We start from the raw sequence: 15,898 nt of genomic DNA on the forward strand, positions 1-15,898 counted from the left end.
TGATGATGACATCATGCAAGGAATACTTATGATCCAATTTAAGTCCCAGTTGGTCCGGTGACGATGTATCGAGCTAAAAGATTTAAAGACGAGTTGAACAACCTAGTTCGGAGAGTCCTACAACAAGAAGAGAAAGAATCGGCCATACACATCCATCGAGCCATTACATGGCCAACTTGCATGTCATTCCAAGCTACACTTGCAAGGGGGAGTCCAAAAGGCTTTAGGCACAATTTCCAGTAAGGGATCAAGTCAAGATTGCGGATGAAGACTTGATTTCATCCTAATACTATCTTTTTAGATTTAAGTATCAGTTTATCATTTAAATTCCCAAATAGGCATGTTTAGAAAGAAGGCGTTGGAGTCAAATTTGGATTCCTTCCTAGGATTAGCTTTAGGTGTGTTTATCTTATCTTTAGGTGATTATCTTGTTTTAGGTGCTGCACATCATTAAGGGTAAATTAGGCCTTTTCAAATTTTAAAACTATTCATGTTATTTTTGGCTATTTAAGGTTGAAATTCGGATAATAAAGTTAGTTTTGATGTTTATTCATGTTATGAGATATTCTTCATGAGTTCTTGAAGAAACTAATTCAAACTTATCAATGTTTCCTTGTGGTGTTCAAACTTGACTTATCAAACGGATTTCCATACTCGTTTGTGGCATCTTCACCATAACAAGGTTCTTGTTTTGCTAAGCAACAGGTCACGGTTTCCATCAATTCTTGAGGATCTTGAATTGTAATTCCATATTTAATTTCAGGTTTCGTCACGTTGTTGGCGTGGTTCGTATCACGGGGCAACCCCAGGGCACCCCCGGGACATCCTCGGGGCCCCCACGGGGTGCCCACGAGGCACCCCTGGGGCAGCCACGGGGCACCCCCGGGAGACCACCGGGGCACCCTCAAGACACCCTTGGGGCACCCCCGGAACACCTCCGGGGGACCCCCGGGGCACCCCCGGGAGACCCACGGGAGACCTTCAGGGAACCCCTGAGTCACCTTGGGCACCCCCAGGGCACCCCCGGGACACCCCCGGGGAACCCCAAGGGCACCCTAAGGGAGACACCCGAGGCACGCCCGGCACACCCCCGGGATCCCCCCGGGGCACCCATGGGATGCCTAATAACTCTATGAAAATATAGTGATCTTAGTCATTTCTAAGCTTAAATTGGTTACTAAGAGGGTGATTTGTTGGATTAATCTTTCAGTTTTAGTTGTTTTTATTGTTTTGATGTTTGCTAGCGTGTTGTTACATTTTCTAATTTTGTGAAAAAATGAATGGAAAGAAAGAAAAAAACGTTTGAAAGAACTAAAGTGCAAGATGAGTATGCATGCAGTGTCGTTTTTTATGGTAGAAGCTGGAAAACGACAGGACAAATTTTGCCATGGAATGCTGCAGCAGCTTATTCTGGCTGAATCTTAAAAGCTGGGAACGTACAGCTGGCATTCTCCACTTATTTTGAGGAGCCGTACTTGGATGGCTGAGATGGCATAATCATGGAAAAAATCCTTAGCAGCTCACATGTGCCTGTCACTGAGCTCCTTTGTGTACCCTAGCCGAAGGAATGAAAGCATGTGGTCCAAAAGGCTGGCATATATATAGAAAATGAAGAGGAGGTGACGGCTGGCTAGTACAGAAGAGGGATTTTTCAGCACATTTTGAACAAAGGACAGTCGATAGAGTACATATGAGGAAAGGGAAGCAGCTCGGAGAGAAGGTAGCAAGGACGAGCTAAGAGTGGAGGAATCCACTCCACGTTTATCTTTCCATCTCCTCCCCTTTCTTAATCTGTAAACTCCATTTAATTTGATATGTTGAACATTATGGTTTTTGATATTTCTCTTATTTCTACATTTGTAAACATGAGCTAATTTGCTTTAACTGGGATTATGATAAACCCTAAGTTGTGATGATGCTTAGTTAATGTTTAATGCTAAGTGATCTTTTAATTCTGTTAATTCAAGTGTGTTTATCATTATTACTACTTATTGATGGAAATTAATTTGTAGTTATTAATTGGATTTAACTTTGGAAAAAGATAAATCTAGTAGATCTAACTTGGATGATGTAAGATCAGGAAATCTCATTAGAATTTGCCTGATTTGTCACAGTATAAGAATATATTGTTACCTTGTATATCTGTTGGAAATTGGTGCATTAAATGATGTTTTGAAATTAGGTTTTGCATAGGAATATGTTAGATCTAATTGAGAGACCTAAAACGTAAGTGATATGGGAAGATCATTGTGATTAACGTGTGAAACCCAGGTTGATGGAACGAAAATTTTGCTATAACATTAGGCAGCAACACGGGCAGATTTGCATCTTAGGGGGATTCTTAATCCTAGCTAGTTGTTACCATTATTAACGTGCTTGATAAGATTAGATAGCTTTGAATTCAAGTTACCCATAGTTTAGTACTATTCTTTTCCTTATTTGTTTAGTTGATAATTGAATACAACTTTCGTTTTAACCAAATTCTATATTGACTTGTTTAGCGATAGATTTTTAGGAGTTAGCTCAATTTGTGAATCTCCGTGGGAATGATAACTCGCTCACTCTTTATTACTTATTGGCTATGTACACTTGCATAAAAAACTCACATTATTTTGAACGTAAGATATTGTGCAACAAGTTTTTGGCGCCGTTGTCGGGGATTAAGCATATTGAACAATTTTGTAAAAATCATTTGCTATTCATTCTGTTTTCATTATTCTTACAGTTATTTCAATTTTTGTTTTCAGTCAGGATATTGAATTTGGTGCATGAACGTGCCATAACAACCTGAGTTGCTTCATCTAGATCCTGAGATTGAGTGCACTTTCAGAGCGAGAAGAAGAGAGCAGTGTGGGTTGGCTAATTTAGCTAACATGGAGGAGCAGGTTATGGTCCGAAATGGGAATGGGAATAACGGGAACAATGCAACAGTGATAGATGATAGAGACCATCCTATTCGAGAGCATGTTGTGCCTATTCTTGATGATCTAAATCCGGGCATTGTTAGACCAGATATTCAAGCCTCACAATTTGAGCTAAAACCAGTTATGTTTCAAATGCTCCAAACAGTTGGACAATTTGCTGGCTTGCCAACTGAAGATCCATGGTTGCATCTCAGACTTTTCATTGAAGTCTGTGACTCGTTCAAACAATAAGGGGTACCGCAAGAGGCTTTAAGAATGAAGTTCTTTCCTTACTCTCTGTGAGACTTGGCTCGGATGTGGTTGAACTCAGTGCCTCCAGACTCAATCACCACGTGGAATGATCTAGCTCAGAAGTTCTTGCTCAAGTATCAACCTCCTGCTAAGAACACCAAATTGAGGAATAACATTACTTCCTTCCAGCAACGGGATGATGAGGCACTCTATGAAACTTAGGAACAGTACAAAGACTTGTTGAGAAAATGCCCACATCATGGTATTGCACATTGGAGTCAAATGGAGATCTTTTATAACGGTCTCAATGCTCAAACTCGAATGGTGGTGAATTCATCAGCAAATGGGGCACTTCTTGACAAGTCCTACAATGAAGCTTATGCGATTCTAGAGAGGATAGCCAACAATGACTATCAATATCCAATCAGCAGGGATACTACAGGAAGAAGAGTAGTTGGGTCCTATGAAGTAGATGCATTGACTGCTATTACAGTCCAAGTGTCTTCTTTAGCCAACATGGCCAAGTCCATGAAAATGTCAGGAGAAGCTCAACAAGTGAAAACAACAACTGTTTCATGTGTATACTGCAGAGATGATCATTTATTTGAAGAATGCCCTTCTAACCCAGCATCAGTGTGTTATATGGGTAATTTCAAAAGGGGAAACAATCCCTACTCCAATTCTTACAATCCTGGGTGGAAGCAGCATCTGAATTTTTCTTGGAGTAACCAAGACTCAAGCTCATCAAGTAGACCTAACCGAGCAACCCCACTACTTGGTTACCAACAAACAAACCCACTTCAAAAACTAGTAAACCAGGAGCAGAAAAATGCACTCAAAATCATGCTAAAAGAGTATATTGCAAAGAATGAAATGGAGATTCAAAATCAATCCGCCATGATTCAAAACCAAGTAGCGTCTTTGAGGAATCTAGAAAATCAAATGGGGCAGCTTGCTAATGCTCTAAATAACAGATCCCATGGGACTTTGCCTAGTGACACGGAGAAGCCAAGGCATGAAGGGAATGAGCATTGCAAGGCAATCGCTCTTAGGAGTGGGAAAGAGCTGGAGATGCCAAAAGACAAGTCTAAGAAGCATGGGGAGCCCTCTTCAATCCAACCAGAAGAAAAGGAGGAAAATGGCGTGAAAGATTCAACAAATCAGCACTCTGTTGAAAATTTTGCTGTAGCAACAAAGCAGAATAGCCATGATCAGCAAAAAGTCAATTTGTCACCACCATTCCCTCAGAGATTCCAAAAGCAGCAACAACATAAGCAATTTGGCAAGTTTCTTAATGTATTGAAGCAACTCCACATCAACATACCTCTTGTGGAAGCCTTGGAGCAGATGCCAACTTATGCAAAGTTTATGAAAGACATGCTTACGAAGAAAAGAAGGTTTGGAGAATTTGAAACTATGGCACTCACAAAAGAATGCAGTGTGATTTTGCAAAGTAAGCTACCACCCAAGTTAAGTGACCCTGGAAGTTTCACAATTCCCTGCTCCATTGGAGACACCTACTGTGGAAGGGCTCTATGTGATCTCGGTGCAAGTATAAATTTGATGCCAATGTCATTTTTCAAGCAATTGGGCATATGTGAAGCAAGGCCAACCACGGTTACACTTCAATTTGCTGACCGCTCGTTTGTTTACCCCGAGGGAAAAATTGAAGATGTCCTTGTACGGGTAGATAAGTTCATCTTCCTTGTGGATTTTATCGTGCTTGACTATGAGCCCGATAAGGAGGTGCCAATCATCTTAGGCAGGCCATTTCTTGCTACAGGCAGGACGTTGATTGATGTACAAAAAGGAGAGCTCACAATGAGGGTTCATGATGAGCAGGTCACATTTAATGTGTTCAAGGCTATGCAATTTTCAGATGATGTGGAAAAGTGTGCAGCTGTGAGTATTTTTTATGTTGTTGTGAATGAAGAAATCCAAAAGATGTGCTGCAAGGATGCATTTCAAGTGTCTTTGTTTGGCATTTTTGATGAGGATAACGGAGAGGACAATGCTCAAGTGACGTGGGTGGGAACCAAGCAACATGGAGATAATGGGAAGAGGCTGTTTGAATCATTAGAATTAACTGAGGGAGTGTTTAAACGAGTCAAGCCATCTATTAAAGAAGCACCAGTGTTGGAGTTAAAACCTCTTCCTTCACACTTGAGGTATGCTTACCTAGGAGAGGGAAGCACCTTACCCGTGATTATTTCATCCTCTTTAGATTCGAAGCAAGAGAAGTTGCTGCTGGAGCAACTCAGTTGAACAACAACGCAGACTGAACCCCATTATGAAAGAAGTCGTGAAGAAGGAGGTGATTAAATGGCTTGATGCATGGATTATTTACCCCATTTCAAATAGCTCATGGGTCAGTCTCGTCTGTCTAGTGTGTACCAAAGAAGGGTAGAGTGACAGTTGTGGCTAACGACAATAACAAATTGATACCAACACGAACTGTGACTGGTTGGAGAGTGTGTATGGACTACCGAAAGCTCAACAAGGCCATAAGAAAAAACCATTTTCCCCTGCCTTTTATCGATCAAATGTTGGACATATTAGTTGGTAAAGAGTACTACTATTTTCTAGATGGATATTCTGGTTATAACTAGATTGTTGTAGCACCGGAAGATCAGGAGAAAACAACGTTCACCTGTCCTTATGGGACATTTGCCTTTCGGAGGATGCCATTCGGCCTGTGCAACGCTCCAACCACCTTCCAACGCTGTATGACACCAATTTTCACAGATATGCTAGAGAGAACTCGTGAGATCTTCATGGATGATTTTTTTGTTTTTGGTACTGTTTAAAGAACTTGGAAAAAGTGCTAGAAAGGAGTCAGGAGACCAATCTTGTACTAAACTGGGAAAAATGCCATTTCATGGTTCAAGAAGGAATTGTTTTGGGCCACAAGTTTCTAGCAGAGGCATTGAAGTTGATCGAGCAAAAATTGAAGTCATTGAGAAATTGCCACCTCCAACCTCAGTCAAAGGAGTTAGAAGTTTCTTGGGACACGCTGGTTTCTGCATAAGGTTTATTAAGGATTTCTCAAAGATTTCCAAGCCCTTGTGCTCGTTGCTAGAGCAAAATAGGCACTTTGATTTCAACAATGAGTGTCGGCAAGCATTTGTGGAGTTGAAGAAAGCTCTGGTGTCCGCCCCGGTCATAGTAACTCCAAATTGGAACCTGCCTTTTGAATTGATGTGCGGTGCTAGTGATCATGCAGTAGGTGCTGTGCTTAGGCAGAGAAGAAGCAAGATTTTTCACTCCATCTATTACGCTAGTAAGACATTGACGGATGCTCAACTTAACTACACCACCACTGAAAAGGAACTACTAGCTGTTGTGTTTGCATTTGACAAGTTTAGGGCCTACCTTGTGGGAACTAAAGTCACAGTTTATATGGACCATTCGGCAATCAAGTATCTCATTTCGAAGAAAGATGCTAAACCAAGGCTCATTAGATGGGTGCTTTTACTTCAGGAGTTTGACCTTGAAATCAAAGATAGAAGGGGGACGGAAAATCAAGTGGCAACCATCTCTCTAGACTTGAATATGGAAATGAGGATGACAAGAGTGTTCCAATTCAAGAATCCTTCCCCGATGAGCAACTCCTTATGGTGAAGCAAGCTCTTCTGCTATGGTATGTAGATTTGGTGAATTACTTGGCGAGCGGATAGACACCTCCTGACATAAAGTGGTAGCAACTAAAGAGGTTCCTATATGATGTGAAATCCTATTTTGGGATGAGCCTTTTCTTTACAAGCAATGCGCCGATCAAATTTTGAGGCGATGTGTCCCCGAAGAGGAGGTACCTAGCATCTTGCAACACTGCCACTCTTCACCGTATGGAGGGCATTTTGGAGGTCTTAGAACAACCACCAAAGTCTTGCAATCAGGATACTTTTGGCCATCTCTCTTCAAAGATGCTCATGAGTTTGCCAAAACCTGTGACCGGTGCCAAAGAGTGGGAAACATTTCCCAAAGACATGAGATGCCTTTGAACGACATACTCGAGGTAGAATTATTCAATGTTTGGGGAATAGATTTCATGGGACCGTTCCCTCCATCACATGGGAATTTGTATATCTTGGTGGCTATTGATTACATATCGAAATGGGTGGAGGCTTCGGCACTTCCTACTAATGATTCACGAGCCGTGGTTAAATTCTTGCAGAAGAACATCTTTACTCATTTTGGAACTCTGCGAGCCATCATAAGTGATGAGGGGATGCATTTTGGTCGTAAGTTGTTTGAGGGGTTGTTGGCCAAATATGGGGTCAGGCATAAAATTGCTATGGCATATCATCCTCAAACCAGTGGACAAGCTGAGATATCCAACAGAGAGATTAAGAGGATTTTGGAAAAAATGGTGAATCCTAATCGGAAGGACTGGTCACTGAGGTTGGATGATGGACTTTGGGCTTATAGAATAGCCTTTAAGACCCCATTGGGCATGTCACCATATCGGCTTGTATTCGGCAAGGCTTGCCACTTGCCTTTGGAGCTTGAACACCGAGCATACTGGGCTACAAGGAAGATCAATATAGACTTTCAAGCTGCTGGAGAAGCTCGTTTGCCGCAGTTGAACGAGTTGGAGGAGCTGAGATTGTTTGCCTATGAGAATGCTAAGCTGTACAAGGGCAAAACTAAGAAGTGGCATGATAAGAGGATTCAACCAAGAGACTTTGAACCATGACAACAAGTGTTCTATTTAACTCCAGACTGAAGCTTTTTCTTGGTAAACTTAAATCGCGGTGGTCAGGCCCATTCAAGGTTGTCAAGATGTACCCTCATGGAGCTGTAGATATACTCGAGGAAAAGTCAGGCCGAGAATTCAAGGTTAATGGCCAGCAGTTGAAACATTACTGGGGAACAGAGGTTGACAAGAGCAGGACCTCTATCACCTTGCAAGATCCTTGAAACAAGTAGAAAGTCAGCTGTCGACGTTAAAACAAGCGATATTGGGAGGCAGCCCAAAGTTTCTAATCCTTTTTATTTTATATTCTTTCCTTTTCTTTGTTTTACCTTTAGTTTCGATTCATTTATTTCTTTTCTTTCGTGCTAATTCACATCCTGGTTTATGGCAGAACACTGAGACTTTCATTTGGTGGCATGGTTGCTGTAGCAATTGACGGACGGACGGGGCACTCAGTTATGGCGTGCCTGAAAACTGGTGAACAAATTCTGCTACAGCATCGTGTAGCATCGCGATTCTTCGTGGGCAAAAAGCTCAGGCTCTAAGTGCATTAGTGGGACCACGTCGTTGGTAAGTGAAAAAATATATATATGATGAAACAAAAACAATATATATATATAAGATAGAAAAAAATGGTGTGGTAAAAAAAAACAAACTCCATCCCGTGTAATTTCAGAATAAGATTTGTATTCCTAACCTTGCGGATTGTTTCAAATGTGTTTGGATCAAAACAGTGTAGGATCCTTCTTTGTGATAAAACCAGCCTCTGTTATAACTGCAATTGAAGATGTCAGTCAAGGCAGTTAGTAAAACATTCAGTCGACTTGGTTACATAATAGATTTTGAGTAGACAACGTGCATATAGAAAGTGCTTAGAAATAGTAAGTGGGAAGTGCTTACAGTTCATTTGCGGCATATAACTGGGCTTCGTCTTTAGGCATGCTGCACAAGAGAGTAATGGAAGGTTTTTTCTTTGTATTTGGATCTTTCAATTATTTCCACGTTTCCAGGTGTTGGCTCTTCTTTTTTTTTTTCTTGGTACACAAACTAGTTTGCTTTTCCCAATCTCTAATTAACCACAACTTAGATTTGCAAAAATGAAACAGACTCTCATGTTTCCATTTGAAACCACCGAATCAGATAAGAAAAAGAACTATTTGCAACACCAGATGATCATACCTGGGAATGATAAGATGAATGGGAAGATGGAAACATATCAGAGCCATGTACGTGCAGCAGATCCTGATTGTTTCCAGGTGTGAAGGACACACCACTACTGATGACTAATGGAGCATGTTGCTGTTGCTGCTGAGGTCGATGAGATGAATATGTTGCTCCGAGACTGAATCCAGCAGACCTCCCCATCTGGGTATTGAAACATGGAAGTATTAAGAGTAAACTCATAAGATAACAAGGACAGGTAATTAAAAAAGAAAAACGATCTAAGACCTGAGATTGCATCATTGACATGCTATTGTCGTGAAGTTGTTCTTTCTGGTGCATATCCATTGCATAATCAGCATTACCACCTGGGCAAGATTAATAACATGGTGAACACATACAGTTCCAAATCGACGTGTGGTAACCAGTACAGGTAATATCTGTGAAAGGTACTGTTGGCATTAATAAAAGAAAAATACACTAGACACCAACTAACAACTAATGAAACATCCTAATTTACAAATGCACAAGACCAGAAAGCTTATAATTACATGCCATACAGGCAAGTAGTGACACATTCGCAAAGAAACTGACACCACGAAGGGCATTGGATCTTGATACATATCACAGACACAGCCCACATACCAAAAAGGCCGAGTGCCACAGCCTACATACCAAAAAGCCTGGAGGGGAAAAAAAAACAAAAAAACAAGAACAACAACAACAACAACAAAAATGATACCTGAAAAGGCAAGTAACCAAAAAAAAAAAAAAGAAAAAGATTGCAAAAGAAGTGGCCATAGAATTCGCTTAAAAGAAATAAAAATTGCACCATGAACATGAATAAATATTATCACACATTTTTGTCTCCAAGCCATCATAACCACAACCAAAATAGAACAAAAAAAACAAGAGTAAATTTGGATTTAAACCAAATAGGAGGAAAAAGTGGAAAACCCTACCTCAAAAATAGAAGCTCCTTCCTCAAAATTTCTTCAGGGCTTAGCATCCCGACGTCGCCCTCAACATTTTGAATCAAGTAGTGTCAACCTCCACTGCCGGAGATGGCAGCTCACGACGCGAACGACAGTGGAGCTCCGGTGAGCTTCCGAGCGTGATGGATTCCATAGGCAATATATGGGTGCCATCTTGTTCTCCTCTTTGTTGTGAACTCATAGAAACAAGAATCACTCAATTCTGATCAAGAACGAGTGAGTTATTAGAAATTCGAAATTTTTTCTTGGAAGAAGAGAGAGAGAGAGTTCAGCAGAGGAAGAGAAGAACGAGAAAGAGAGAGAGCGAGAGTACATGTAAAATAAGGAGAGATAGAAAAATAAATATGAGAAAGAGAGAGAAATTTCAATTTTCACAACCCGCCAAAACATTTCATGATTTTCTAATACAAATATATTAAAAATAACTTTTTTAAAACGCTATAAAATGTAATCAAAATAAATTTTAATAACGGTTTTTCAAAAATGCTATAATTAAAAGTTATTAAAAGTCTCTTTTAGTGTAGTGATAATTTTAAATCATGATTTTAAATTTGTGAACCAAACATCTATTTAGAGAAGAGGAAGAAGACTCTTTTAAATACTTCTTAAGAAATTTTTTTAGCTTAATACAAATGGAAGGACTCACCCTATATACGCTAGTAGCACTTCTACAACGAAGTCTATAATTATGCCAATACATTTTTAATCTGATAATTATAATTCATTCTCTAAAATTATCCATCAAAATATCTACTATTTTAGATTTTTTTTTAAAATATTTTATTTTTCTAAAATTCTCTAAAATTCTCCCATTTTAAAATATTTAGATATTATTTGAAGATTATTATAGAAGTGCCTTCTAGAATTTGAGCTTATTATAGTCTAAATTAATTCATTGGATCAAAGCCCAACAATTAAAATATCAAACTCAATTAATATTAAACCTAAAAACAAGTTCAACTTCCAACAGACCAGCCACGACAACGCTCGACCCTTTGCAGCACGGCCGATCTGCTCTCGTTCTTGTAAGAGAGAAGCTTTTGGATCTCTTATTTGACCGGATCGATTTGTTTTCGAGCCTTGGTGATGAACAAGCTCTCTATGGATGATTCGGCCGAGGATTCCGAGATCTTCGCCGCCTTTCGGAGACTTTCCCGCGCAGAATAACTCTATGGCGATCCTGGCGTCCTTGATGCTTGGATCGTTGCCAAGAGCGCTAACTCTGCTGGTGAACTTTTGGACCCACTCATTTTCTTTTCCTCCATAGAAGAAAATATATTTCTCCTCTATATCCGCTAATTAGGAAAAAAAAAAAAAAACAAAGGTTTCGTTCATTTCGCTTATTCGAGTTTAGAATTTGAGTTTTATTATAATAAAAAGTTTTAAAAAATAGTCACATTTAATTTTTTTACTACAGTAAAAAATTCTCACACAACATTGCATCTCAATTCGAATTAAAAACTCAAATTAACAAACCGAACGGACTCAAAAAAAATTGAAAAAATTCCGAAATAATTTCTTTATTTATTTATTTTTTTAATAATGCTAAAATACACAAGTGGTTTTCAATACTGTAAACCAGTAAAGTGTGAATCCCACATTTGTAGGATCCACATCTTTGAAAGTTGCAAAAAAATTCTCACAAGCAATGTGTGTGTGTGTGTTTTTTTTTTCAAGATCTTGGTAAAGATTTAGGCCTTATCAAAGCTTCAAGATCTTCAAGATCCTCCGGTAAGCCTCCGCCTCCGCTGCATAGTACGTATTATTCCAATAAAAAAAATTCATAAAAACCGAAATTTAAAAGTCGTGACAAACATACTAGTGCGACTAAAAATGACAATTTCGTGACAAAAAAAAAATGGTTGAAGGTAAAAATTTGTTAACTCAGAATTTAATGTCTCCGGGAACACTCGCGTAATAACTCTCACGAATTGATTGACAAATTAATTGCAGAAAATAAAGAAGGCACAAGTTTATAGTGGTTCGGCAGAAACTCTTTAGTTATGTCCACTTGTAGATGCACTAATTCTCAGAATTATAGTCTCAATAGGGAAAAAATAGTTTGTAAAAAATCAAATGAAGAGTTCAGCCCTTTTTATAGGCTTTCCTGAATGTAGAAAATCTTATTACTAATTTTCTGATGATGATCCCTTTATCTCCTTTAATTAAGGGATTTTTCTGACATACTTTTATTTGAATATCCGAATATAAGAGATTATAGTTATCTGATCTCCCAATTTAGATTCAGATATTTGATGAGGTTTATCCCTTTCTGATTTGGCGGGATTTGATTTGAATCTAATGCTGTAGACTTATCAACGCCAAGACCTTCAAAGCCTTTACAAGAACTTCTCGACTTGAATGAATTGTCCTAAGGAGTTCTCCTCAATCTAGGGACATCTCATTAACTGTCAAATCTCAACATTAGGGATCAGTTCCTGACTTCTGAAGCTCTCGATGCATGCGGCGCGAAGGGATGGTCTAATTGCTCATCCATGGCGCAACAATTGTCCCTTAGCTTGGAATATTACATTATGATGTTGCAAGCTCTATTACATCGAGAGGTCCACATGGTGATCTCATCCTTGGACAACTTGGCAGTTACTTTCCCAAATTGTACCACCATTGCAGCTGAAACCTCAGGAAGTGGAGCAGTTTTCCCAAACAGTGCCATCATTGCAGCTGAATTCTCAGGTAGTAGAGCAGTCAGGTCAATCGTGTTAATAGTCGCATCCCCTATCCCGTTATGACACATAACAATCGAGGGTTAAATTTCAGCCATTGGATCAAATTTAATTTCTCTTGCACTATTTTGGGCCGTCAGATCGCATCTTTTTGAATCCACCGTTGGATGGGCACGTTTCAAATTTGACGGTCAAGATTTGGTGACTTATGGGCTTCCCTGAAACCTCTAGGCCTCTCATTTGCTGATATATACCCCCCAGAATGGTTTTTCAGAAATTTATTCGCAAAAAACCCCATTACTCTGCTGGACTTTTCCCGGAATCTCGAAGACATCCTAGAAAACTTCTTCTCCAGCTCCGATCTTCGCGCATTTCCGCCGTTCTTCTTTTCAACATCTCTGCGTCTTCAAACTTTCAAAGTCAAGAACCGGTGAGTGTATCTTGAACCTTAAACTTGGATTCCTACAAAAATAATGTTAAAAAAGAAAGGAATACCTTCTTTGGATTCGTATTGAAACTCCCCTGTTTTTGGTGATCTTTTCTGAGTCCTTGCTTTTCTGGGTCTGTAACCCAGTTTTGGGTTTTGAAACTCTTTGCTGGGTTTTTAACCCACTTTCTGGGTGTAAATGGGTTCTGAACCCATTTCTGGGTTTTATTTTAAGTCCGGTATTGGGAATACCGAAACTTTGGACCTTTTTAATCCAAATTCACCTCTCTTTTTCTTTCAACTGGTGTTTATGACTTCTCGTTGCCCACTCCAACTTCTTTAACTTGTGGATCCGTTGTGACCTCTCGACGACTAAGGCCCTAACTTGACCTTTTTCTTTTATTTTTAGAGTATGCCGCCCAAGAGAATTAGCAGTCGAGAGTGTTTTTTTAATTTTTTAAAATAATTTTCTTATTCAATATGAATTATTAGACTAGAAACGTTAATAAGTGTTGACGAAATTTTACTCTAACAGTACTGAACATTATCCAAAAGAAAGAATCAATATCCAAATGCGTCTGGATAGTGATTTTGGTAAAATAAAGCTTTTACGACGAACAATTTTCAACGTACACAATCATTCTACACGTTTTGAGTTCAAATTTTTTCTAATGATGAAATCTGATTTCCATTTTTTCTTTTTAACTTTTAGTATCTGTTTTCTTTTCCATATGTTATCGTTATTGTTGATTTTAAATTTACAAAAAATACATATGCAGCCGAACGGACAGAACAAAAATTTTACCGACTTAACTCAAACAGAAAGAAAGATAGGACATGCAATCCAAACAGGGCCACATCGATCATGACTTCCGTTGACAGTTAAAAAAGAGTCATAATAAATAGTTATGGAAGCAGTTCCAAACCATGATGCCAATGAACTTGAAACGCTAATTAAGTGCATGTTTGTATAAAGAAATTTATTTTGCAAACAAGATGAGAGAGATAGGGAATTGAATCCTATCAAAAGAGAGACAATTTTATCATGCCTGCAAACACAACCTTCACTTCGTTTTTCACTGATATATGGCATTACTTGATCGGTAAATTTTATCGATATTGATCGATTAATCAATTAATAAATAAAACAACTCTACTTTGATTAACTTTAAACTCGAAGGAAAAATACAAATGAACAACATTATAAAGTTCTTTTTGTAAAAAAGCAATGAATATAAAATCTTTATTTGTTATGACGTAATTTGAAGTATAAAGTATGTCACGTAGACAAAAATTGAAGCGGCATCAATGCTTCCAAATTTTAAGCAAAAGAATGCTAGAGACATTTTTTCTGTCATTTTTTATCACTATATTTACTGTTTGATAGTTGATACATAAATTTTATTAATATGATATATTGTTATTTAAATAAAAAATAAGATAATTAAGTTCACATATTAAATAATAAATGAGAGAGTGATAAAGAGACTGACAAAAAAAGTGTTGTTAAAAAAAAAGAGTTATGGCGTATAAAGCTACGGCAACTTATGAAGGCGCCACATGGTTTTGTTTATAACGCAAACAATACAGATCATAGAAATGATCGGAGGGCTCGTATGTTGCAACAAGCTCAAATTACTAACTACGATACTAGCTAATTAAATATTAAAGAATTAACCACATCAATGATCTACTTTGGTTGAAATTTCTAGATTTCACATCATTCCAGATTCAAATTAATTAAGAAGAATAATATGTGGCTTAAGTTCACGTGTAGAAAATTTATAGTTTATAATCACGTCTAGAAACTTGGCATGATTATGATCAGGTTTTTTTTTTTTTTTTTTTTTTTTTTTTTTTTTTTTGGAAAAGATCATTTTCATAATCTGATATGTATAGGAAAATAGACTATATGCATTTGGATAGTGAATTACATGGCAAAAAAATGAAAAAGAAAAAAAATCATTACCCTCCAATTAAAAAAATATGTATGAATTTGGATAGTGATTTTCTTTGTTATTTTTATTTTTGTTTCTCTTCTTTTAAGTATCTAAAAGCGAATTACTAATTGTCTGTTTTGCATCTGGGTAAACAGATATACATCTTCACAATATATCAAGGTTCATAATGGCCCATGGATGTGTCTAATGCAGGAGAGTATTGATGAGTGCAGACCACAAAATTAATATACAATTTTTAGAAATTAATATAACAAGCAGCACCATTTTTTGATGAATATTCCATTTTTATGATTTTTTTTATTTTTCATGATTAAAAAATAAAATAAAATAGAAACAACGTCAAAAAATTATAAATTTTATAGACACGATCCTCACGTTTTTCCAGGCATGCCTACAAAAAATGGCGTCAAAAAATGACCAAAAAAAAAGTAAAAGGCCCCCAGCCCGCAAAGTGGGGTGCCTAGGGGCTGAGATAGGTCAAAATTTTATATTTTTATTTATGTTTTGCATTCTAAAACTAACATACAATTTTCAGGAATTAATGCAACAAGAGACACCATTTTTTGATGAATATTCTATTTTTAATGATTTTCTTTAGTTTTCGTCTTTGAAAAATAAAATAAAATAAAATAGAAACGAAGTCAAAAAATTATGAAATTTTGTAGCTACGATCATTACATTTTTCTAGGCATGTCTGCAAAAAATAGCCTAAAAAATGACAAAAAGTAAAACAATGTCAAAATGCCCCTGGCCTGCGTAGTGGGGCGCCCAGGGACCGGGATGGGTAAAAAATTTACATTTTTATTTATATTTTGTATT

At 37.9% G+C, this 15,898-nt stretch overlaps 1 protein-coding gene and 1 non-coding gene across 2 annotated transcripts; one reads left to right on the forward strand and one right to left on the reverse strand.

Moving 5' to 3' along the window:
* Positions 1–3,314: 3,314 nt before the first annotated feature.
* Positions 3,315–3,421, reverse strand: LOC112092107. Its single transcript, XR_002902423.1, has one exon. It is a non-coding gene; the product is annotated as a small nucleolar RNA R71 (small nucleolar RNA).
* A 16-nt stretch (positions 3,422–3,437) lies between these two features.
* On the forward strand, positions 3,438–5,420 carry LOC112092050. Its single transcript, XM_024167207.1, has one exon. It carries the CDS (start codon positions 3,438–3,440, stop codon positions 5,418–5,420), a length of 1,983 nt encoding a protein of 660 aa, XP_024022975.1.
* Positions 5,421–15,898: the final 10,478 nt, after the last annotated feature.

This window comes from Morus notabilis, unplaced genomic scaffold (assembly GCF_000414095.1).
Source record: "Morus notabilis unplaced genomic scaffold, ASM41409v2 Scaffold81, whole genome shotgun sequence".
Lineage (NCBI taxonomy): Eukaryota > Viridiplantae > Streptophyta > Magnoliopsida > Rosales > Moraceae > Morus > Morus notabilis.